A 25,027-nucleotide genomic window follows, 5' to 3' on the forward strand; every position below is an offset into this window, starting at 1 on the left:
TACTTTTGAGTTGCATTCTGCCCTCTAAAAAGTATACAAGTTATTTTAATTTGAATGCTGATTCCCCCCTTCTTAAAAGTAATGTGTTGGTATGGTTTTATTATTCTGAACTGAACGAGTGTTAAGGCTTACCAATAGGGTTTACCAACCTTGAAATTCATTGTGACTTTCTTAAAGTGTACCATTGGGTTTGCTTTGCCTGGTCTCCTTTATACCAATCTAAAACAATTTTGAAGTTAATACTTGTCTTTGAGTTGCTTGTAGCCCCTCTTAAAAGTATATGGGTCTTACCTTGAATAGCTGATGCTCTTCTAAATTTGTAACACTGGGTTTTGCTTTCCCTGAATTGGTTATTGAGTGTTCATACTTATCATTGAGTAGCTTAAGCCCCCTTCAGAAAGGATATGAGTTGCTTTACTAGCTCTGAACTATGTTCTACAAAGTAATATCTGTTACAAGGTGTATACTTGCAAGAGGGTTGGTTTATTAAGTGATTTCTCTAACTGAGTGTCACTGCATGACTGACAGGGTCTTCTACCCTTGAATTACTGATTGTATTCTAAAAATGTATATAGTCTGGTTTTACTCCTCAAGAATAGTTGAGTGGCATTTTGAATGTGTTGTAGGTTTGACTCACCCTGATTGCTTATAGCAATCTAAGTAAGCTTATACTTTGGGTTGTAACCCATAAGTATTGAGTTGTTTTTTATAATCGTGTTTATATGAGTAGTTATAGTACTTACTTCCCCAAGATGTATCTTGGCCTACTTATATTTAAATAAACCCTTTAATTTTCAAATATATAGGGCCGCATTCCGAGTGCGGGGGTAAGGGGTTAACGGCGCCGGTAAGGATGCAGTTAACCCCTTACCACTGCATTCCGAGGTCCCTTAGCGGGAGCTGCTAAAGGACCAGGGAGCTAATAAATAACGGGCCCATTATTAACAGGCCCGTTATTAGCTCCCTCCCCATTCCCATTGAGCCCTATGGGGGCTTGAATGGGAATGGGGATGGGTATTTTGAATGAGGAATTACCGGGTCCTGCAAGGTTGGAATGGCCCGGTAATTCCTCATTCAAGGAACTGGGACCCAGACCGATTTTGGAGGCAGCCATGGCGCTAATAGCACCATGGCTACCTCCAAACTCGTAATGGGGCCCATAGTGTTTCAGTGTTTCTTTGGGCCATATGTATGCAACAATTTCTTTGTACCAAGCTGCAGTCCTCTCTCCCTCCTAAGATAAGCCTGGATGCTCTGTTTACGCTACCAAATGTTCTCAGGTGGTACAGCCTTATACTAAGAGGGAATTTATGTACTGCCTCAGATGTATGGTTTTAGGATGTCCTTAGTTGGACTTTAGAAAAACTGTCCAAACACTGCCCAATAGAGTTTAACTAATGAGGAAAACCAGCCACCCCTTGATATCACTAGCACAAGAAAATGGGCTAAACTCTGTTCATAATGTGCGCCATGTATAATTGAGTTATTATGGAGGCATTTATGTAAAATGAACTATTCAGTAAAAAGAAACAGCGCAGTATTCGATCCTTTTAGTGGTGACGTATATTCATTAGAAACATCTTGCCCATCTATGGCCCACAGCGTCATTCCTCCTCTTCTTCCTCCCTCTTGGGTGTCCGAGGTTGGAGAGGGGGGACACTGAATCACAAAGCACTAAACAATAAGCCTCCTCTCCTCTTAGCGTGGCACCAGGCATTGGAGGTTGGAGGACATGGGGGTGTCCTGCCTCACCCCAGGTGGCAGGGTCATTGGTGGAATGTTGACATCTATTCAACAACCTGCAGAGGCGCTACATGAGGGACAAGGGGTGGGCACTATAGCAGGTAGTAATATTTTTTAATATAGATATGGTGGCTTTTGCTTTCTGTTCCTCGTGCTGCCCTGTGAGCTTCTAACTAGAGGCTGAAAGGTTTAGCCTCAGCAGAGCGGGAACCCACTGAACCCTTTCTGGTAGCGATGAAATACAGTCCCCTTGTTCATGCATTTGTGAGAATCATTAACTAATATTTTTGCATGGCTATGTATTTCTATGATACTACCACACAGTAGCTTTGGGAAAACTTGCAACAACCACAAATTGTCAGCACAGCAAATGTATACTTTGCAAACCTGTCAACATATTGCTTTTGTTTAAAGTTTTCTTTTAGCTGATGTTGTTAGTGCTGGTTGTGTACGCCTTACGTCACCACGCCCGCGGGACGTAAGGCGCATTAAATAAAAGCCCCGCCCCCGCGACAGGGGTGCATTTCCGGGCAACATGCGAGCAGAGTGTGTGTGTTTATTTCAGTGTGCTCCGCAGCTAGGCCTCGGCCCGTGGGGCCCTGCATGTTCTCTCCCTCGCCGGTGCACAGGCTGGACCAAATAGAACACTGGCGACGAGGATGGGATGTTTACACACCACGTGCATGCGTGAGCACAACTACACAAACAAGCCCTCGACATGGGCGAAAATTTGGAAACACGTTGGGGGGCTCATCCCTCACCGAAAAAAAAGTAAACAAAAAAATTGCATTTTTTTTCCCCATCACTCTCATCTGGCCCACTGCATCAATTTCTTTCCTCAATCGATCGATGCATGCTTGATGCCAATGCATGTGTGGAGCCAGCCAACAGACCTCCAGGCAGACCAGGCAACACAGCACCGCCAGCAACAATCTCCCTGAGGTGAGGAAATCTCGGCGCATGCTCTCTACAGCAGCCCATAAATCAGCACATCATGACGACAGGCCTATCCACACCTAAGCCTAGTACGCCATCGAGGATTGCAGCCAATCTATCGCCTGCAACTCCGTCCCCGCGCCCGCAAGGGGGATCCACAATGGCATTTGGACCTTTTGACCCATACACAGACCCCTCATCTGTGGGCCCCCAATGGCTGTTGTGGGTACAGAAATTTGAAATGGCTATGCACTGCAAGGACGTTACAACTTCTTTAACACGCTCGTCATCTGAGATGGCTTAGACGTCTACCAGCTAGCAAAGGACGCTCTCGCAGTCCATTTTATGGCACAACTAAAACCGGACTACGAGACTTTCATTTTCTGCACCACCATCCAGCTAGAAGAGGAAACGCTCGACGCATATCACACGAGACTCAGAAAACATGCGCTCATGTGCGAGCTCGACAACATTGAAAAAGAGATCAGACGCCAAATCATCAACGGCATGCACTCAGAAAAGTTACGCAGGTTGGTGTTGAGCGAAAAGGGCATCTCACTAGTCAGAATCCTTGAATAAGAACGTCAGAGGGAACTAAAACATGCGAGGGCGGCACACATGAGCACCACCCTGCAGAAGCTCCAGCTAACACCGACGACAACGGCGATAGCGCAAATTGCCAGCCGCCAACAGTCAAGAGAAGACCCCAACGATGCAAACACTCCACCACAGTGGCAATCAAGGACTCCAGGGCCTGCTGAATGTGGGTGGTGCGGAGGCGTACGTCATGGAAGGTGAAACTGCCCAGCACAAGGAACCACGTGCGGAGTATGTGGCCGGAAGGATCACTACGCGAGAGTCTGCAGATAGTCAGGGCCCGCACAACGCCCTCAGCCGCAACAAGACAGAGAAGCCCAGAGGAAAAAGAAGCAGGCCAATGCCCGCCGCGTCGAGACAGCTAACTCATCCAACAACGAAGAAGGCGACGGCGACACAACAAAAGAGACAAAAAGTGGACAACTGAGAAGAGGGAGGAAAGTGTACCTAGTTTCAGCACTTGATCACAGAAGCACAGGGTCAACAAAAAGGCAAAGAAGACGAAAATGCCTAGTGGCCATACAAGGCCAAGAGACACAAATGACAATCGATACTAGGGCATCAGTAAACATCATGCCGGCAACCATGTTCCGGAAACGGCACCCCCCCGGTCTTAAAGAAGACAGACACACTTCTATTTGCCTAAGGGTGCGAAGCTCCACTACCTGTGGTAGGGCGCTTTCGGACAACTCTCAGCAGAGGCGATCGAACACTACAATCCAAGGTATATGTCGTCGACGTGGGCATCGAATGCCTACTGAGTGGGGATGCACGGAAGACCTAGAATTAATACGCTTTGTCTGTAACATAACAGACCCAATGGACATTGCCAGCCTCCTTGACAAGCACCAGGCCTCCTCAAAGGTATCGGATGCCTGAAAGGCAAACTCATCAAACTCCATATCGACGAATCGGTACAGCCCCGAGTGGTGCGTCACAGAAGGACACCCTTTCACATGAGAGACCAAGTCGAAAAGGAGCTGCGAGAACTTGAGAAAGCTGGCATCATAGAGGAAGTAACTGGGCCGACATTGTGGGTATCACCTATGGTGGTGACTAAGAAGTCAAAACAACCGGGGCAGGTGAGGATCTGCATCGACATGCGCATCCTCAATGCAGCTATCAAGCTAGAACGACACATCACCCCCACGCTTGATGAAATCATTAAAGACCTCACTGGATCAAAGGTGTTCTCCAAGGTTGACCTGAATGCTGGGTACCATCAGCAGCTAAAACTGCATCGGGACTCGAGATATATTACGACATTCTCCACACACCTGAGCTTGCGCCGATACAAAAGACTGAGTTTCGGCATATCCTCAGCAGCCGAAGTCTTCCAGCAGGCCATCCAGGAAGTGATACAGGGCATCCACGGAGTACTCATTGTCAGTGACGACATTCTCATCCACCCCAGAGGCAGGCAAGAACACATACTTAGCAGGTTGGAGACCGCAGGCCTAACCATTCACTGGTAGAAGTGCAAGTTCATGAAGGAAGAAATAACTTTTTTCAGATATGTATTCAATGGGGCAGGAGTCTCAGCCGACCCACAAAAAGTTGCAGACATCAAAGAAGCCTCACCCCCAACAACACCCACAGAAGTACGCAGTTTCTTGGGGATGGTGACTTACTGTGGGAGATTCATCCCCAACCTGACCACAATATCCGAGCCATGCAGGGAACTCACTAAATCTAACACAAAATGGGTCTGGAGCCCCAACTGCCAGGAGGCCTTTGAGCAGATCAAGACGTCCCTATCAGCTAATACCACCACATCACGCCGAGATGGCCCCAAGCCAATGGAGACACAGAGAGGATTATGCGTACCCTCAACAAGGTACTACGCCTATCCCGGGCGCACTCCAGCCCCTGGAGGGTGGACCTGTACTGATTCCTAAGGAACTACAGAGTAACACCCCACAGCACCACAGGAATATCACCGGAAAGAGTGATAAACTCATCCATTCCCCACCATCCTAACAGGAGCACAGAAACCTACGACAGCGAATGCACAAATCAAAGAAGGATCACAGTGAATGAGCGCATGAGCACTAAGAGACATACAAAGGAATCCAGACACCAAGTCTGCGATCAAGTGCTGGTGAAGCGGAACCCCTCGAAAACAAAGCTGGACACCCAGTACGACGTGGTCCCCTGGCCCATAACTCGACAACGAGGAACCATGATAACGGCCACACGAGGGCAGCGACAGATCACCAGGAACGCATCATGGTTCAAGGGAGTGCCACGACAAATGTGGACTGACAGAGACCAGCAGCCTTTGGAGGAAGCAGGGTCGCCGCTGGAAGACGAGCACCAATAACCCGAGGAGGAGTCGACCATGGGGCACGGAACAGACGGACTACTGGATGAACCGAGGGAGGCGTCTCCAAATAAGGCAGGTGAGCCGCAACAGGACACGAGTTCGGGGACAGCACCCAGATGTGGGCGCTATGCCCTAAGGACTGCACGGAGAGCCCCAGAAAAGTTAAAAGACTATGAGGGGTAGGACCATAAGTTGTGCTGGACTAGAATGCACAGTAGAGTTAAGTTGAATCAGTTTGACATGTTCCGATCCGGTGTGCTGTGTTATAATTTGTTGGAAAAAAGGAGTAATGTTGTGTACGCCTTACGTCACCGCACCTGCGGGACGTAAGGCGTGTTAAATAAAAGCCCCGTGACAGTTGAGCAGTTCCGGGCAACATGCGAGCAGAGTGTGTGTGTTTATTCCAGTGTGCTCCGCAGCTAGGCCTCGACCCGCGGGGCCCTGCACGTTCTCTCCCTCGCCAGTGCACAGGCTGGACCAAATAGAACAGTGCTCTCCAGTCAAATCACTGTTGTCTTGGAAAACAGCAAACTATGTGCAGATGTCCAGCGGCCGCTATGGAAACTCTATTTACTCATGAACACACTCTCCATTACTATGGAAATAGCAATGAACTTTTGACTTAACTGGCACTGTAAATGCCACGTCAGAAACAACCCCTTTCCTGTTTGCTCTGGTAAACCAGCTGTTTTACATAGAAGATGGTTGGCCAAAAACACCAATGGCCCGCCCATTGACCAGGGCACCGCTGTCAGGTTTCAGTTCACGTTTCCAGTACAAAACACTGTTTAGCACGTTGAAAGGCGTGAACTACAACAAGCCAGAAACAAATGACTGTTTGGCAAGAAATAAGGGTAGCCCGTGGGGGGCCCGACTAGGGCCACTGACAATTCTCTTGATTGCCTGGTGACTGACAGAGCGATCAGAAGGACTGCAGTAAAGCTTCCAATTCCTATTTCTCCCCCCAAATGGCCAGGCCTCGTTCTGTCCTGTCCTGTCATGAGAACCGTGTTTTCACATGCAGTGCAGAGGGTGCCCTCATAGTGAAGGTCATTGGCTTGGCATTCCTAGAAGATTGCGGACCGGTTCCTCACATTGAACAAAAAGCCTTTCCTTCCTTTCCAAAATGAGTTGATTGCTGGTTGCTTCGGGGGGCAGACCTTATGGACCCACCCTCCTTTCACCTGCCACCTGCAAGTAGAATTTGAGCTGGTCCGGGTTGGACTAGCCCTAGCTCGAAGGGCAGCACTAGTGACTGCTGATTCAGCCCCAGTGACGCATGGATGAAATGTAGGGCCCTTATTTGTCTTTAGTGACTGTAAGACCTGCACGTTGTGTCAAATTGGCTGCACTGATCTCTGTGGTTCTGAGGATAGTGTCTCTCAGAAGATTCCAGAACTGCTTCTATGTAGGGTAGGTGAGCATGACTGGGCTCGGGCCAAGAAGCTGCCTAAAGCTTGACTTGAGCGTGACTCGAGTTTCAAGCCACTATCTAGAAAATGCAAGCTGACACCCAGTTATGTCCACCCAAAAAAAAATCCCCTCTGTTCAGGAGCTGGCACCAAGTTGTTTTTATCCAGAAAACATACCAACATACAGCATACCACTGAAAAATAAATAAATAATTGATCAGACTCTGACCGTTCTAGTCAGTTGTTCATCCTCCATTCATCCTCAGTGTGAAGCAGAAAGCTAAAAGGGAGAGCCGCAGTTCAAGTAACATTGTGGCAACAATGGGCACACACGTTTGCTATTCCACAGAGTCACGTTTTGCATCACTCATTGCCCAAAAGTTCAGAATCTTCTCAGACGTGTGTATACGAAAAATACTGCATCGAAAACCGGATTCTGACTATTTCAAAGAGTTGAAATGGAAAAAGGGTACCCCGCTGCTGGTGCATGAACCGAGTTGACACTTTTGGTGGAGCTCAGGTCTTCTATGCTGAAAAAGCAAAATCTTTAACTGAAAGCCAGGTCATGCATCCACTGTAGAGTTCCATTTGCCGGAGTCCCACAAAAAGGGATTGCAGACATTGAGTGGGTTATAGTCTGTACATGTAAGCGGAGCACAGGTGAGTTATACGGATTGATTTTGTTGACTGGATCTAGAGGCCATGGCCCCCGGTGTCCTGGCCTCTGATGGGACTTCAGTGCAGGCTGCGATGCCTGTGATCTGTGTCTTCTATGTAGCCAAGGACATGCTGCTCTGGTCAATTTCTCCATGCAACAATGGGACTCCACCTAGCAAGGCCAACATATCATATCGCAGCACAGCACAGCATATCAGAGGCAATGTTGCGTTATCCAGTAATATTACCCTCACACAAATGGTCGCCATACATATAGTCGCCGGGAAAAGGTTGTAGTCATTTGTAAGAGGAGCGGGGCTGTCCCCTGCACCCTTTGGGGGGGAACGTTTTTTATTTTTTTAAACAGGGTTTGCGTGGTGTCCCCCGCAGGTTCACAGTGATAATGTCGACACAAACCACTGCCTTTTTGCAGCAACTTTTTTGCCACATAGCATTTTTGCGGGTCATTATCACATGGAACCAATGTCGCTTAGTGATAAAGAGGTCAACTGTGAAAACAGAATAACCACTGTCCAATCTCTGCTTCTTCACCTGGAGGAATTCTCTTCCGGAGTAATTCGCTTTTTTTCTCTATGCTGAAGTTCCCTTTCCTGACAGAAGGGGGAGACATCAGAAACTGGCTGGACTGCGTTTCAAGTGCTTCTTTTTATAAAGCACAAACCTACCGGAGAGGAAATGAAGCACTGTGTATGCGCGATTTAATACATCTCACGCATGCTCAGTGGGTGGTGGTTAGCGACCAGCTGGCCGGAGCTCTACAAGGCCATGCCTGGGGTGAGTCGCTCCCTGAACCGCAGTCTTACGTTCTTTTCTGTAGAATTGCATTAACGTGTCGAAAAGCACTAGATAAAAGTAGAGTTTTACACTCAACCTGACTTCACGCCTGTCTTCTGGCTTACAAAGATGGAAGTGACTGTAAAACCCCATGAATCATGATTATCTTTCTTTCTCTTTGCAGTCCAGCGGCTTTGCTGCCCTCATTGCAATCCTGGTAATACTGCTTTTGGCGGCCTTGGCTCTCATGTGGTGGTTCTGGCCGCTGTGTTGCAAACTGGTAAGTACCACTTGAGTGGCAGAGGGAATCTGAAAGTCTACGGTCCGTATTGTTTGCACAACCTGTAGTACAGCCTCCATGGACAGGTAAGTGTTCAGACCATTTAATGGTGCATATGTTGGCCACTGATACAGGTACAGATATACAGATGTGTGCTATTTATCAAAGTGAGTTGCACATAAACTTCCACCCACACGAGTGCATTTGGGCACAGCCTTGTACACCATACAAACCAATGCTATGACTTGCACATATACCAGAGACTACTAGGCTATTAGATATTACTTCTACCAATTACATTTTTAGTCTGCGCTATCAGGTGGCACTTGCACCATCTATAGGCCGTAACTATTGCATTGGAGCACAAATGGGAGAAATAACATATGAGGTGGGACACACATCTATTTGGCTATTTGCCCACCCATTGCCTGCCCATGGCAATGCTAATCCCGATGGCCATTCCCACACAGCTCCTGCCCCTCCCTGCCCAAAGCACCTCCTCATGGGAACTCTGAGTTAGGTTTAATCAAGCCTTATCAAACTTTGTGCTCCAAGTGCATGCCAGTGATTTTTAAAAGCAGTCCTCTGACAGTCAATGACTTAATTGGAGCTGTAAACTATTACTGATGTAGTAAAAATGTCTTAACTAGGTCTGCCTTCAGCCACTAGATTTATAAGCACTCTGCGTGTCCTTGACTTAAGTCATGTAAAAAACAAGCATTGGCAAAACCAGCAGATTTGCTTGTGTATAGATATTAGGCATTTGCAGGTGCTGCTATAAGATACCCAGGTTCTTGTAGGATTTTGCACCGCTACCACCAATGGCCAGTAATGGCACTAGGGAAGGGCCTGGGAAGCCCAAACAGTTGCCAATGCGTGTTATATCTGCAGTCAATTGAGTCTCAACTTAAAAGTAATGCAAAAAGCATTTGGAAAAAGTCCCATATATAAGCGTGATTAATATTGTCTAGGCTTTCACATACACACCCTCATCTTAAAAGGGGACTGTTGGTAATTCAGGGTGTAAAAACATGGTATAATGCTTTTACGCCTTGATTTACATCCCCCCCCCCATTTTCCAGCACTAACCAGTCCGAGGCGGGGCATGGAGCAGGGATACTTTCGTTCTGAACTCCTCCGTCTCATCAGTGCATTTCCTTTTACGCCTGCATGACATTTTCATGCAGGTGTAAAGCGAAGGGATTGCTATGGAATCCACCTCGGTTTTGCACCTGCTCAAGACCAGATGATTTTCATAGGATTCCATTCATAAATGCCATCTACGAGGCTTCATTTTCAAGTGGTATTTTTCACTAGATGGAGAGGAAAATAAAGAGTAGTTTTCCTCGCTTTACTCCCCACACCAATCTTTTGAACATTTAAAATTGCATAAAGGAGACCCCAAAAACACATAAGTGCTAATCTTAAAGGTCCCCTGTGTGTAATGAATGCCTTTTTTTTAACAAAATGAGCCGGAGAAAAGGTGAGCGTGGTTGCCTACTTTCCCGTTTTCTATTGCTGCAAGAGAATTACTTCGGGAAATCCCAAAAAGGTGTCCGATTTTGGAGCATGCAGGTGTACATTTGGTTGACAACGTGTGGGACTTGGATATTCATGCAAAAAACAATGCCGAGTAAAACAAACCTATTCAGTGATATGGGGAGTAAAAAAAGAGACAAACCTATCCATTACGTGCGTGGGAGCAAGGGTGTGGGAGCCCCTCTACTGAGAACGAACATGGGTCAAATGCCGTGTTCTACGGAATTTCCTCCACTCAGGAGTGTCTTACAACCACGTTTGTGCTCATTGTAACCCTTCAGAAAGGAGAAATATCCATTTGCATATCAGTCTGGTCCCAGCTACAAGGGCAGTCCAGCACAGAAAGGCCAGGCGATACTCCACTGAACAAGAGTACCATCAGCAACCCCAGACACATGTTTCGGCCTAGTCAGGCCTCCTCAGTGAGGTGAAGCTGTGCCTCTGTAAGCACAGTGAGCAAGGGGCCCAGGTCTCAATTACCCTTGGTTACTTAGGATGAAACCCCAAGTTTTATATATAAAGCAAGGGTGTGGGAGCCCCTCTACTGAAAATTAACATGGGTCAAATATCCTGTTCTATGGAGTTTTTTCCACTCAGGAGGTTCTACAACCATGTTTTAGCTCACTGCACCCTTCACAGAGGAGACCTGTCCATTCGCATATCAGTCTGATCTCACCCACAAGGGCAGTCTAGTACAGAAAGGCTAGGCGATTCTCCACTGAACAAGAGTAGCATCAGCAACCCCAGACACATGTTTCGGCCTAGTCAGGCCACCTCAGTGAGGTAAAGCTCTGCCTCTGTAATCACAGTGAGCAAGGGGCCCACGTCTGGATTACCCTGGGTTACTTAGGCTGAAACCCCAAGTTTTACATATAAAGCAAGGGTGTGGGACCCCCTCTACTGAGAACGAACATGGGTCAAATATCCTGTTCTACAGAGTTTTTTCCACTCAGGAGGGTACAACCATGTTTCAGTTCACTGCACCATTCACAGAGGTGACCTATCCATATGCATATCATTCTGGGGTCGCCCACAGGGGCAGCCCAGCAACAAAATGCCATGACAATTCTCCTCTGAACAAGAGTACCACCAGCAACCCCAGACACCTGTTTCGGCCTTGTTGGGCCTCCTCAGTGAGGTAAAGCTGTGCCTCTGTAAGCACAGTGAGCAAGGGGCCCACGTCTGGATTACCCTGGGGTAATTAGGCTAAAACCCCAAGTTTTACATATTAAGCAAGGGTGTGGGAGCCCCCTCTACTGCGAACAAACATGGGTCAAATACCTTGTTCTATCGAATTTCTTCTACTCAGGAAGGTCTATAACCACGTCTTAGCTTACGGTACCCTTCACAGAGGAAAAATATCCATTTGTATATCAGTCTGGTCCCACCCACAAGGGCAATCCACCACCGAAATGCTAGGTATTTCTCCTCTCAACAAGACTCTGTGAAGCGTTCAGTCAGCTAAGATATGGTTGAAGACCCTCCAGAGTGGGATAAATTCCATAGAACCAGGATATTTGACTCATGTTCGTTCTCATTGGAGGGGGTACCACACCCTTGTTTAATATGTCCGTTATGTGTGCATGTACATAGCCAACCCAAATCCATTTAATTAAGGATTTCACCCTCGAGTTAAGAAGCAGGCAGAAGATGTGGGTGTACAAATTCTCAGTGGCTGACATAAGCACCACATACTGCACAGGCCATCAAATAAATTGCCCACCTTAACAAAAAAAGTTGTGATTCTTATGAATTGCTTTGTCAGCCAAAGAACTGTATCCCTCAAGGAGGTGGAACAAACTCTGATTAATTTTGGCATATTTGGTGCTTGCAAGCGGGATGGAGTGTACATTTTTTGGCAGCATGCCTTAGGTGAATTTGTGTCCAGTAGAATGAGACTATACACTGTGGGCTTCAATATGAGCGAGCCGGTCCTGACATAAAGGTGCCGGTAACAAGTTACCGGCACCCTTTCCGGACCGGCCCAATCCGTGTTTGCCGGTAGGGGCTCTGAAATCCCAGCAGGCCTGACCTGCCGGAAGTTCAGGCCCCATACCGCTATGTTTTTCACTGAAGCAACAACACTGTTAATAGCGGTGCTGGCGCTCCAGGGTTCCCACTCCCATGGAGTCCTATAGGACACTATGGGCATGGGAACTTACTGTACCGCTGCCTCTTGTGATATCACGGTAGCACCTGGATGTCAGGGGGCGGTAACTGTAATACGGGGTAGGCGGCAACCCGCCGGTAACACCAGCGGGTTAACGCCAACCTCGTACTGCAGGCCAGTGTTAGTATTCCCATTTGTATTGCTTTACAGGGGGGTAAGCGGCAGAAGTATAAAGGTGTGAGTGTCTAAAAGGGAAGGAAAAAGGAAAAAAGGGACTATTGCCATCAGTTTTCCCGTGCCAGCAATCTGACATCAAACTTTGGCAGTGATGAAGTTAAGGGGTTTCTATCAGGAAGCAACTTGAATGCTATAGAAAAGTATGGCAACAAAGGTAGTGTAAGGTTGGTAATCCAAATAAAAAGAAAATTGTTTCAGTACAAAAGTACAGGCACTTTGAAGCAAGACTGAAACATGATGCTTAGCAACTGAGACTCCGGAGAGCAATTCAGTCACAAACAGTCAGCAATTCTTCCCAACTCCCCATGCTGCCAAACAAGCAGCGTGAACATGGACATCCATTCATGGAAATGGCAACGTTTTTACCTGCTACGCCACGGCACAAGGAAATGAGGGTGCCATTTCCTTCATGTATTCTGTCAGACCATTACACTATTTTAAGTGTGCTTAACAATGTCGGCTTTTTTCCATCATGTGGAGTTTAACGCTGAATTATTACTGATTTTCCAAGTACTCCAGAGATTATCAAGTGATTTTTGCAGGTTATCAGATGCTTTCCAGGAAGCAATCAAAAGGAAAAGAAATAGAAAACAGACCAGCACGGTCCAAGCATGCTGTGGCTAGCATGGACTTGCAATCCTCGATCACACAAGTAAAAGGAATATAATAATGGCATGCACCATCAACCATAAAAGCAAAAGAGTTGCCATAACAACGCCACACATCTCACGCACTAAAGGTTCATGACAGTAATGAAGCCTTTCACAAACCTACAAGCCAGCACATTATCCACAGTTATAGATAAAGAAGCTGTTGCTCTCCATTGGAAAACAGAACCACATTGACTGGGAAGAATGAGGAAGTAATGCACCCACAGTCAACAACCACAGCAAAACAAACACTGGCTAATTCAGGCATTTTCCACACGCAGCAGGGAAAGGTGACTTGCCAAATGTGTGTGGAAACTCCCTGTTGACTGCGCCTATTTTGCTTCCACTCATCACCCCCACCCCCACAATGATCTGTGTGGTGTGCAATGCTTAGAGCCTGCCCTGTGTCATGCATTTTGACAGATTGCATCTAGTTTTACGTCACCGAATTATGCAGGCACACATGTAATAAATTATGCCCTTGCATGGTGTGTACTGGAATGTGTGGTTTGAAAAATGGTCATGTCTTAATATTTTCTCAAGTCTTGAGGCTCAAAATCAGTGTAATCGACTGTTTGGCTTGCACCTACAACCCCGATCAGAGGAACAGAAGTAAAAGCACCGCTGTCACCCGTTTCCTTAATGAAAACATAAAGGTAAATTTAAATATTATAAATATGGTTAACTTTAAATAAAAACATATTTTTGGATTCCAAAAAACAACTCAGCACTGAGAGGCATTGTATTCACTAAAACAGGTGTTTTTTATATTTATTCCATCCCGCCTACACTGTAGTACTACACATTATTTTTTTTTTAAGTATCACATTGTGGCCCAGAGGAGGGGGAACATGCTTGGGGGCCAGGTGACTCCTCAGTACATCATCTAACTGTTCCCACAAAGCCAACCGGCATGGGGCCAATTTGCTATTACTGTATTAGTTGATATGAAGAGTCATAGAGACTGAGTTATAGACCTTTCCCAACATCATGGATTAAAGAGCTTCAAGCCTGCTGCCCACTCAGTTAACCAAGTCTCCAACGCCCCTGTGCTGCCAGATCACACTAACAAAAGGATCAGGAGCAACCACCCTGTGCCATTATTACATGAGCAATTAGGAGAATTGACCCCAGACAGTCACAATGGCATCCATTTCCCCAGAGGCTTTAGAACCCAGTAGCCAAAGAATCAGAACACCCATAGCACTGAATTCTTAGCATATTGCTTATGTTACAAGGTGACACTGCTGTTTTGGAAAATGGTGATGGGGAGAAGCAGCAGGTGGAGAAACTGCCAAGAGGGTAGTTAGTGAGAGTTAAACTCGTATCTTTGTCTGTAAAGTAGTCGATTCCATTGCAGTACTTTCTCAGGGGGACTCGAAGGCAGGGGGGAAAAGGATAGGTATTTACACCAGACCGGCAACTGGTGTTAGGGAGAATTCTCATGTCTGTGCTAATTCCCTTCAACCTTAGAGACCCCCAGCACTTTTGCTGGACTTTAGGACTTTTAATTTCTACCCTGGAGTGCGTGAGACCTTTTTCACACTCCCTCATGTACTTTTGCTCTGATTTGGACTCTGTGTTTTCTTTGTTTTGGAGTCTGACAAATTCCATAGGCATCTACTTTTTGTATGGTGACACAGCACCTTCAGTGCAGTGTCACAGACAAATCCTTCACATTTCACTTAAGGTTTAAATACATTTTCTTGGGTAAACTGCAGTTCCCAAGAATAGTAAAGTGAAAATGACTTTACTTACCTGTTTCCTATGCAGGTCCAGCACACCCCATCCTATGTGGAGTGCTGGGGGGGGGATGGGGTTACTAAGTAGCTACATTTTTTGTTACCCTCGCTACTTTAAATGGCTGGTGGCAATGGTTTAATTGTCCTACCATTGTTCTTTTCTACTGCAGACTGAATCCTCAGCTGCAGTATAGCACCCATGGGTGACCATTGTGTCAAAATGGCCCCAGTCTTCTTTTTTCTCCATTTCTTGTTTGTGAGGTCTTTCTTGGGTTTTACTCTGTGCGCCAAACCAGGTTTAACCCTTTTGTTCATTTTGTCATTGGCGGGCTTCAGTACTGAAAGCCGCCTCTGGCTCCAGTGTGTCTGGCAGAGCAGAAAGCGAGGGAGGTGTGCGAAACTCCCTGTCATTAGCCTCCTTGGTGCACCCAGTGCTGATTGGCTGGCTGACAGCCACCCTGCCATGGGACTGCTAGGCTGTGCATGAGTGGGAGAAACCTGCATAAAAGGCGAGGCTTCTTGAACTGACGATAGAGTCGACCAATGGATGAAACATCCGATGAAGCAATCGTGAAGAGAAGCTTTCTTCATCCTCCTGGACCGTTGAACTGCCCCGTGAAGCCCTACCGCATTGCTGAAACTGATTTTCCGAATCGACCAGAGAAGCTACGAAGAGGACAACTTCCCTTGGGTTAATTGGACCAACTAACCACAAGACGAACTTTGCTGGAAGACCTTCCCCAACTGGCTGTACTTCTTTGCTACTGCTGGAACCGATTGCTAGGTTTTGAGAAATCCTTAGTTGAGTGCAACATCTTTAAGCCGGCCCGACGCTCCAGGAAGAACCCGATGACCCTCTCAAAGCAGGACAACCCAAGCTCAAGTCACCTCACCAGAGTGCTGGACTCAAGGAGTGAAGGAAGCCCATCAAGTGTCCAAGATCCACGGTGGTGCTATTTGCCAGTAGCCGAAACCGCGAAGTGCCACTGAACTGAAAAGAGCCCGTAGCTGCCGCCAACCTTCGAACTGCTGTGCAGGAGTCCTCCATACGCATCCGTCCTGTCCCCACAACTGAGGCCCAGGAACACAAGATCGGCCACATTGCAACAGAAGCCTGCTGGATCCTCTTCTTCTAAACTAAGGTACTGTTCTGACTACTTACCTCTTTGTCTGTAGCCTGCTTGTCTCAGTTGAGATTTGCAGTAGCTGCCTTTCTAGAGTTACTCTAGCTCTAACTTTTTCACAAGTATAACAGCTTGTGGCCCAACAGTGATTTTCTACAACAAACTCTCTAACTTTGTGCAAGACGTTTGTGCTATCTAAGAAGTGCCTCAGCTCCATAGACATTGTTCAAATTGACTTTGGCTGTCCTGGCTCCCTGCAGAAACTTCGAACCCATTGACTTTGATTCTAACTGTCCCTCATAGGTGATACATTGGTTCTTAACTAATATTGCTGGGAAAGGTTTTATCTAGACTTCATTGGGGGATTTTAAAACGTGCTCACATGCTCTGAGAACCTGTTAACCTTTGCCTTCCCTTAACCTTTCCTCTTTTACAAACTCCGAATTTTACAAAGTACAAAAGTGATATATACATGCCAATACTGTCCTAGTTAGTGAAGTCACCTCAGCATCTCTAAAGAGTGTCTATTTGCTTTGCCTGGATTCTGAGAAAGTATTCTGAAGTTTATTTTTATTGTTGCACATTGCCCTTTTTAAAGAATGCTCATTTAAAACTGACCGTAAAATAAATAAATCATTATTTTACTAGAAAATCTTGACTGTAAGTGTTATTTGGATACTTGTATATATGGATTACGATGCTACAGCTCTACCGCTCACATTTACCCCTCTTGAGATAAGTCTGGCTGCTCAGTCACTCTACCAACATGTGTAGTTCAGAACTATACCAATAGGTGGGTTACCAAATACCAAGAGGACAAGACTGGTGTAGTCTCCCACAGGGTTACTGCATCAAATCTTGCTTAACAACTGTGTATGGAATAATCGCTCCCCAAAACCTTGACTGTGTGGTGAATGAGTCTGCTTTGAATGTGGCTTTGTTAAGATTATAAGTAGCAGCTGCTCTGTTAAGTAGATATAAGCATGCCTTGATTTTTTTATTTGAATCCAGTACGGTCTGTAGCCACCTTGGCCGCATGCAGCACATAATGAGTTCACACAAATTGATAGGCATCGGGGGACACAGATTTACAACAACACTGTACTTAATGTTTGAAGCCACCCACCTCTTCATCAGCTCATCTCAGCATTTTGCTTCTTTGCAGGTTATTAAAGCTCCTCCTCCTGCTGTCTTACCACCACCCGAGGTATGTATGTGAACAAAATGTACAGTGAGGTAATACTCCTTGAGACCTTTAAATGCCTTCTGTCCTCTGGCAGTTGCAAACAAGATTACCTATGTACATGTAGCATCTCTCTACGTTTGCTCACCTTAACCTTTGGCTTTTAACTAAATGGGAGATCATGCTTGTGCCAACGTTTCTAAGGTGTAACATACCTGATGTGTGGGGATCAGGGCTCCACCTGTGGTCACAGTTCTTTACGGAAATGACTGATACTGGATAAGACGTGTTCTCGAATCTAACAATGGCCGCGCCATGGTCTTCCTCAATCGTAGCATTCCAGTTGATTTCTTAAACGTCATTGGAACCCTGTGATTACTTGATTTTGTGTTTGAATATGGGGCCAAACCACCAGCCCTTGGAATGCGGTCTAGGAGCTGGCAAGTTTACCATCAATTTGGTAATGGTAGTGACCTCATCCCGGAGCATCCACTGGCAGCGTATGCCCTGGTTTGAGGAAAGGAGAACGACATGAGTGGGAGCTGTCCAGGTGGAAGGAAATGTGATGGTGAGCTTGTCAGAGTACGAGGTTGGGGCCCAAAAACCAATAGTAAGGAGCAACAACACAGTTTGCAGGAAATTAATACCCAAAAGCGGGCACATAGGTAGGTCAATTTCCTACCAAAACATTTGTGGCCCATAGGGAAGTCAAAATATGAGATGGGGGTTGGTGGTGACTGGAAAGTCAAAGTATGAGATGGGCCAGCGTTAGGAGTGTTTCTCTTGTGAATCAGGCAGGGGCATCAGGTGGCGATTATTTACAGAAAGAGGATGACATTGATAAGGAAACCGGAAGCAAAGAATACTACAATGTCCCCCAAATATGCAACGGATGCAACAGCTCTCAATGGTAGCGCAGACCTCTCTGGCACACCCATGTCTTGGGAGGTACGCAAGAAGATCTGTAGCGTCCTTTAGATACTGCGAGAGACTATTCCAGAGTGCAGTAGACCGTGACGCAAAGCAATCACCCATGAGGGGTCAAAACTTCAAGTGGGGAGACGTTACAATATTAGCACTGCTGGACAACAGATCTTTTAAGGGGGTCGTAGTGAATGCTTTTCCAACAGGGCACACATTTACCTGATAACTCTAAAGACCGAAAAAAGAATGCACATTTGCAATGCTCTTGCTCAGGAAGCCACTCTCTGCCACATCATTCTCAATCATGTGCTGTTGGTAGGGCATATTATCCCAAGTGTACCATACAATTCAGAATTTAGCCACAGTGGGGAGGTGTTTTGAAGTTAAATCATCTGACTGAGAAAGTTATATACCTCCTGTAGCTATGGTAAAAACAGATTTGAAGACTGCAAAATCTTGGGGTTCGAATAAAAAAGGAAACACTGCTGTAAGACACTCAGGATCTTCATTTTTCTTAGTTCCAAGACACTATAGCTCAGGATCATATTTGTTTGAAGAAGAAAATAGCTTGAGGTGAACCCAGGGACAAAAATACAGTTTGTCTTCAAAGTATCTACACCTAACACGTCAGGCATCCAACCCTGTATTAGCAGCAGTGCAGGTGCTGCTGCAGAGGCCATTGCTTTTCATGCCTCAGGTAAAAAGGCCCATTAGCTGCTTGGTTTGGAGCAAACATTGTGGCCATGTTATTACTGGGGGCTTTTCAGAACAACTATCAGAGTTCTGTGAGGGGTTAAGAATGCGAGACGGACACATAAGTATAGTTTTGTCAGAAGTCGCCATTTTATCAAATTCTAAGGGGTGAGACAAACGCCTATCTTTCCCTAGCCTAACAAGGATTTCCCTACCTAATAAACTAGGGCTAAATTAAATGACCTAATGTCTAAAAGTATCGGTCCCTCACTCTAATACATACAACTAAATCATACAGGACTTATTTGGCTGTTTGGACTTCATAAAAACATATAACTTCAAACACAAGCGTTATAAACAAGAATCCTTGTGACCCGGGTTGGATCCCCTTCCCCTTGATCAGTTGAGGGTGTTTCAAACCAAAGTTCAGTTTACAGAAAGCTCCTTTCAATAGCCAAGTTCCACTCCAGGTAGAATATAAAGTTATTTTCATTCAATATGTCCTTCACTTGGCAAAGTAACTATCTTAGTTTCAAAGGGTTTTTCACACTCAAAGACAACTGATAAAGGTTACACATAATTCTGCTCATCACACCAAAAAGACTTTCTCCTCACACTCCTAGTCAGAAGTCAAGGTTAATGCGTTTTTCTCTTAAGACCAATCACCTTTTATCACATCGTATTTATCCTTCATAAGCAACACCTTAGTCAGGATGGTTATACAACAGTTTCTTCAAACACAGTAGTGGAATTACCACTTCTTTTCCACCACAATCCTCTACCAAATTAATTCATAATACTTAGTTATCTTCTTCCTGGTCCACTCACCTGGCAGGACTAAGCGCTATTTGTCCCTTTCCTGGTTTATTCACCTGCCAGGATAAAACGCCTACTACTACCACTTGTACTCTGTGGTAAGGCTTGTTCCACACTTTCCACACTTAAATCCTCAATGGAGAAAGGTGAATCCACAACTGCTTCTCGATTTAGTCTTGACTTTCAACACATTTGATATGCAGCTTCTTCCACAATTATAGTGCACAGAATGGCAATGATTCTCACATTGATCTATTTCCCATAGGTAATGCAGGTTACAGTTCTCTCACCCTTGATCCTCTTTACAAGGAGACCTTTTCCCTGCAGTCTCTGATTTTTATTTACAAAACCTTTTGGCTGCTGGTAGTATTGTTTACAACGTCCTCCCAGTAGTATCTTGGTCTGGGATGGTTCTATTCAAATTGCCTTAGTGTCACTAACAGCTTTCTTTGGCAATGCAGGTTATAATGTCCCTTCATTGGATAGCACACCCTCAGGAAAGTCGTGTTACCCTTTCATTACTATTGCCCCTCTTTGGCCTTGGCAATGCGGGTTATAATATTCCCTTATCGGATATTCCCCCTTTTGGCTTTGGCAATGCAGGTTACAATATTCTCCTATTCAACATGTCTTAATGGGAGAGTTGCACCCAGTTTGCTTAAATTCAAATGTTCAGTATTCAAAATTATACAGCGGTCTCCTTCGGAGCGCCCGAGGTCACCTGCATCAGGCCAGCTCACGGTTATGTCCTAGAGTCTCCTCCCAACTCGCCGGTTCTGCTTCTTTGTTCGTCGGCACACCTGCAGCGTTTGACAGCTCCCGTCAGTCTGCAGCAACTCACGCTGACCATCAATGAAGCCTGCACAGCCCTACATGCTCATTAGTGACAAGCCCACACCAGAGAGTACTGCAGGATGCAGAGTTTCTCTCTCCCTCAGGGTAGCTGGCATCAAAACCGCTTGCACGGCATCCTGCTTTCAGTACAGCAGCGACTCCAACCTTGGCTTCTTTCTGCAGCTCCCTCTTTGCCTGCACCTGAAAGGCCTTTAAATGCTTAAAGGTCCCCCTCAGGTGTGGGTCATTACAACAACTAGACGACTCATTATACTTTGGTGACTTTGGATCCATCTTCCTCATCTGAGTATGGGACTTGAATTCCATAAATTCTTATTTGTTTTCATATTATTTAATCCACTCTGCTTGAGTAATTTATAGGATGTATTTTTACGGGCAGATTTCAAAGGAGGTAATGGTTCCCTCCTGGACCTATAGTCCAAACATAATGTAGATTCATAACTACTAGAAGTAGTAATATTATCTCCCTGACCCTTGCATACCTCATTTTCATGTTTACAAAAAGGGTTCTCATACTTGGCACCTCGGATAAGTCTGGGAGGGGAAGTCAACAATCCAACCATATCCTCAGAAGAGGATGAATACTGCGCCTCCCCTAACTTTAATTGATGTTTTGACTGTTCATCATTGGTTATACTATTGTCAGCTATACTGGACTAATTTCAGTTATATTTGTTTATGCCCTGAAGACGGCCCAGATAGGGTTGTAAAGCATACATTTGTTAATTTGGATTACTCTTTAGGTTGGAATCTTGTGAACCTTATATATGCGCAGTGAATTTTTTAACCAGCTTCAGTTAAACACCAGTTGGAAGCGCAGATAGTGAGGTGATTCTTTAATTTACTATCAAGTTTTTTGATGGGTTTCCTGAGAAACCTCCCCTAACAGTGTCACCGCATTCCCTTGACCGCCTTCTCCTCCCGTGTGAACCTCCTTCCAAATACCACCCCCAGGGTTAGGATCAGGTGACATGGGAGGAGACTTTAGGCTCAAACAGTTCTCAGCGACCAACCTTATTGGAAGTGCAGGTTTTCCATCAAGTTAGGCAAAAATATACTCAATGGTAACATAACTGTGCAGTAAGGCTTGGTGTAAGAATAAGATCCTTACAGCAGCCGGGAGAAACGGTCTTGGTGAACCAGCAAGGGTAGCCGGCAATGATGAGGAAGGACATAGGACCTCTGCTCCAGCAAGGGCTGTGTTCCTGATGGAGAGCAGAACAACGTCATAGTTCCTCAAAGGAGATGCACAGGAGGCAGCACAATATCCAAGCACAGAGGAATCAACTTCAGGCCCATGGTTTCCAAAAGCTCCAGGAGGTTGTCCAACAAGGTATTGGGCTCTGAACTGGTTGTTGTCACAGATGCCCCAAATAATCCAGTCTTTGGGGAATCTTCAAGGGTTTTACTGCAAATACAACGAAGGATTGATTCTTAAACCAACAGTGAGAATTTCTCAGGACAGAGGCACTGGATGGAAGGGGTTGAGGAAGCGGCATTAGGGCAATCCCTCTCTCTCACTTGCTGTGGGATTCCTGCCCCAGTCCAGGTGACAGTAACCCCTTATCAGTGGTACTGCTCAGTGAGCTGACTAACTCACACTAATACTAACCCACGCCTCAACTCCTGTTTCCCACAATATCTCTATCTCCCTCTCTCACAAACCTGCTATACACTGCCTCCCCACTTCCTGCACTACACAACAAAACCACTGGTTCTACTCCCTCTAACAAATACCTCACCTTAGCTAAAACCTGCCATCAACTATCCAACACTCCCCTTCTCTGTCCATCTTCCGCCAGGTCTCAGTCCTCCTCCTCCTATGACCTCACACATACAACCCACAGTCTTTCTCTGCTGCAGTCTGCTTTTATAAAATAGGGCTGGTGGTTCAGTGCCTTTCTCCCCTTCCCATTGGCTGCAGCGCTGACCTGACACCTTGCTCCAATCCATGCCTGCCTTTGACCAGGAACCAGGTGAGAGGCTTTAAAAAACAAACTCGAGGCCCCTCCTCATATTCCAGCATAGTTTTCTTAACATTCTCTGAGGGGTTTCCTGCTTGTTTTCTGTTGTGCTATATGGCTGGTTGGTGCTGGTCCGGGGTTTTCATGGGTGCTTTCAGGGGGGTTCTGGGATCTGCGGTTCTGAAATAAAAGAAAGTGAACTGTGATCAAGCAATTGTACTGGGGGGCATTGGGAGACACAGTGATACCACTATAGCACAAGGGGGTAATTTTAAAAGACGTAGACTGTCCAAATCCCACTTCATATATCTGGGGCAGGGCTGGCTCTTGTTCTAGTGAGACTTCGACCTCCGGTTGAGGAAGGTCCTAGCTTTCCCCACTTAACAGGGTCCTGACGCTGACCCTGTCACAGAGTGCACACTAGCGTAAATCACTAAAACACCTTGCAAGGCCTCCCTTGGTTAGAAAAGTACAGCTGCACCGTGCAAGAGCTGGCATTGACAATTCTTGTTGCAGCAGCTACCAGCATCCCTTCTGTGGTCTATTGTGCTTTGCACCCCAGGTTGCAGTGGTTGACTCCCAGAGTGACTCCATATCCCCTCTGGATATACCAAAACCTGGGCTGTGGTAGACTCCAGCACCCTTATCATCAGAGGTCTTGTAAAAGTCAATGTATGAGTGGCTGTTCAATCCTGAATAAACACGTCAGATGCAGCTGATGCATTCATGATATCACTCTGGATTGGATGTGTTATGGGGATGTCTGCAGCTGTGAAAACCAGATCCAAAGTCTCTTCCTGGGCTCTGCCCAAACAGCATCCCCTGATATGGACATTTCCTACCTTGCCCGGGAGGGAAACGGCCCACATAGCCAGTGAGCTGAAAGGACAGTACTTAAACGACGGACGTGCATAGTCATTTTGAAGAACATAGTGGACAACGGGATGCCATGTAGTACAAATATGTTTAAGGTGCACAGGAATGTAAAAAATGAGAATCAGCTTAGCTTGACTTCACTGCTTAAGTGTACATAAGGTAAATAAGCAGGAACAGGGTTCCTCAGAATTTCTATGTTTAAGAGAGGTAGTAGCAGAAAAAAATGAATGTGGGACAGGAGGCCCCGGCACTGGGAGCCTTAAGAATTAAATATTGCCCTCACAGTGAAATGAGTCGAGATAGTGATTGAGGCTAAAAAAATACCTCACTCAGTATAGCTAGGGCAGTATCACAAAATCAGTCATCAGACATGTCTGGGTCCCATTCAAAGGAATGAGAAAGAAGTTGCAACGTTGCAAAAAGAATTGAGGACAGTGCAGCTTATCCACTCCTGAATTAATCTTCTGCTTGGTTATACTTTTAGGACAGGCCAGGAGCATTGCAATGTTTGGTTCACGGTCTATGCTCTATGGCTTGGATTCTCAATATGCGACACTTCATACATGTTGGAGTACAACTCCAATAATCCTTCACCATTTACTAAGCTGGATGGAGCTGATGGGAGTGGAAGTGCAAAACAACTACGGGCCATATAGTACACACCCATGGTGCAGTGGAAATCCTGAAGGCTAAAGGAACCATCTGTGCGGTTTAGACTTCTCTGCTTTCATCTTCATCAGCCAGTTGAGGGGCATGTGGTCAATCTGGATGTCAAAGGTAGACCCTGACAGCTGAAACCTCCTGAGTGACCACACTATCGTAAAACAGTAGTCGGTTTGTCCACTCTTATCCACCTCAGCCCAGCTGTCAACAGTTGAGCTGATTTCTGATTAAACATACCGGGTGCTCCATAACCTTCTCTTCCAGCTCAGACAAGACTGCACTTCTACCTGAATCTGAAGCATCGGTTTGGACATCACACGGTCTCTCGTAATCAGGGGTCCTCAGAAAAAGAGCTTGACAAAGGATAAGCTTCAATCCCTGAACGTCCTTTTGACATTCTTCACTCCAAACTACCTTTCTATGGTGCTTTGGACATGTAATGGCAGTAACAGGGGCTGTTATATTTCCTTTGTTGGCCATGCAGTTTGTGTAATACCCAATAAGTCCTAATCAAGTTCTCTCGTGGGTTTGAGTGATGGGGGTCCTTTACGGTGGAACACTTTCTTACATTTTGCACGCACCTCAGAATCAGCCCGTTAGTGGCTTTGTCAACTAACACTAGGGGAAACCTGTTTCCTGAGGGAGCAGCAGGGTCAAGGGACTAACAATGTCAATCCTTACCTTCTCAAAGAAACACCCAGTATAGGGATTTTTTCAATGCTTTGCAAGGCATTTAGCAATTAGTACAACTTATACAGTGGTCTTCCACTTGAACGTCCATCTTGGCCTAGCAGAACGAAAATGAAATCCTGTACTACTTTGTCTTCTTTATGTCATGGGCTAGCTGTATTCAGAAGTGCCTAACTAGGGTGCGGGGGGGCACACATCTTTTGGGGCCTCTGACA

The 25,027-nt window shown here is 45.9% G+C and overlaps 1 protein-coding gene across 1 annotated transcript in view; it reads left to right on the forward strand.

Annotated features, from left to right (window-relative positions):
* Window positions 1-25,027, forward strand: part of ANTXR2 (ANTXR cell adhesion molecule 2) — a 491,546-nt gene that overhangs the window by 327,206 nt on the left and 139,313 nt on the right. The window contains exons 12-13 of the mRNA XM_069644750.1: window positions 8,651-8,746; window positions 17,314-17,355. Of these exons, the coding sequence (XP_069500851.1) occupies window positions 8,651-8,746; window positions 17,314-17,355 (138 nt within the window). The remainder of the gene's footprint in view (window positions 1-8,650; window positions 8,747-17,313; window positions 17,356-25,027) is intronic.

The sequence above is a fragment of the Ambystoma mexicanum genome, chromosome 2p (genome assembly GCF_040938575.1).
Source record: "Ambystoma mexicanum isolate Mex_15411 chromosome 2p, UKY_AmexF1_1, whole genome shotgun sequence".
Classification (NCBI taxonomy): Eukaryota; Metazoa; Chordata; class Amphibia; order Caudata; family Ambystomatidae; genus Ambystoma; species Ambystoma mexicanum.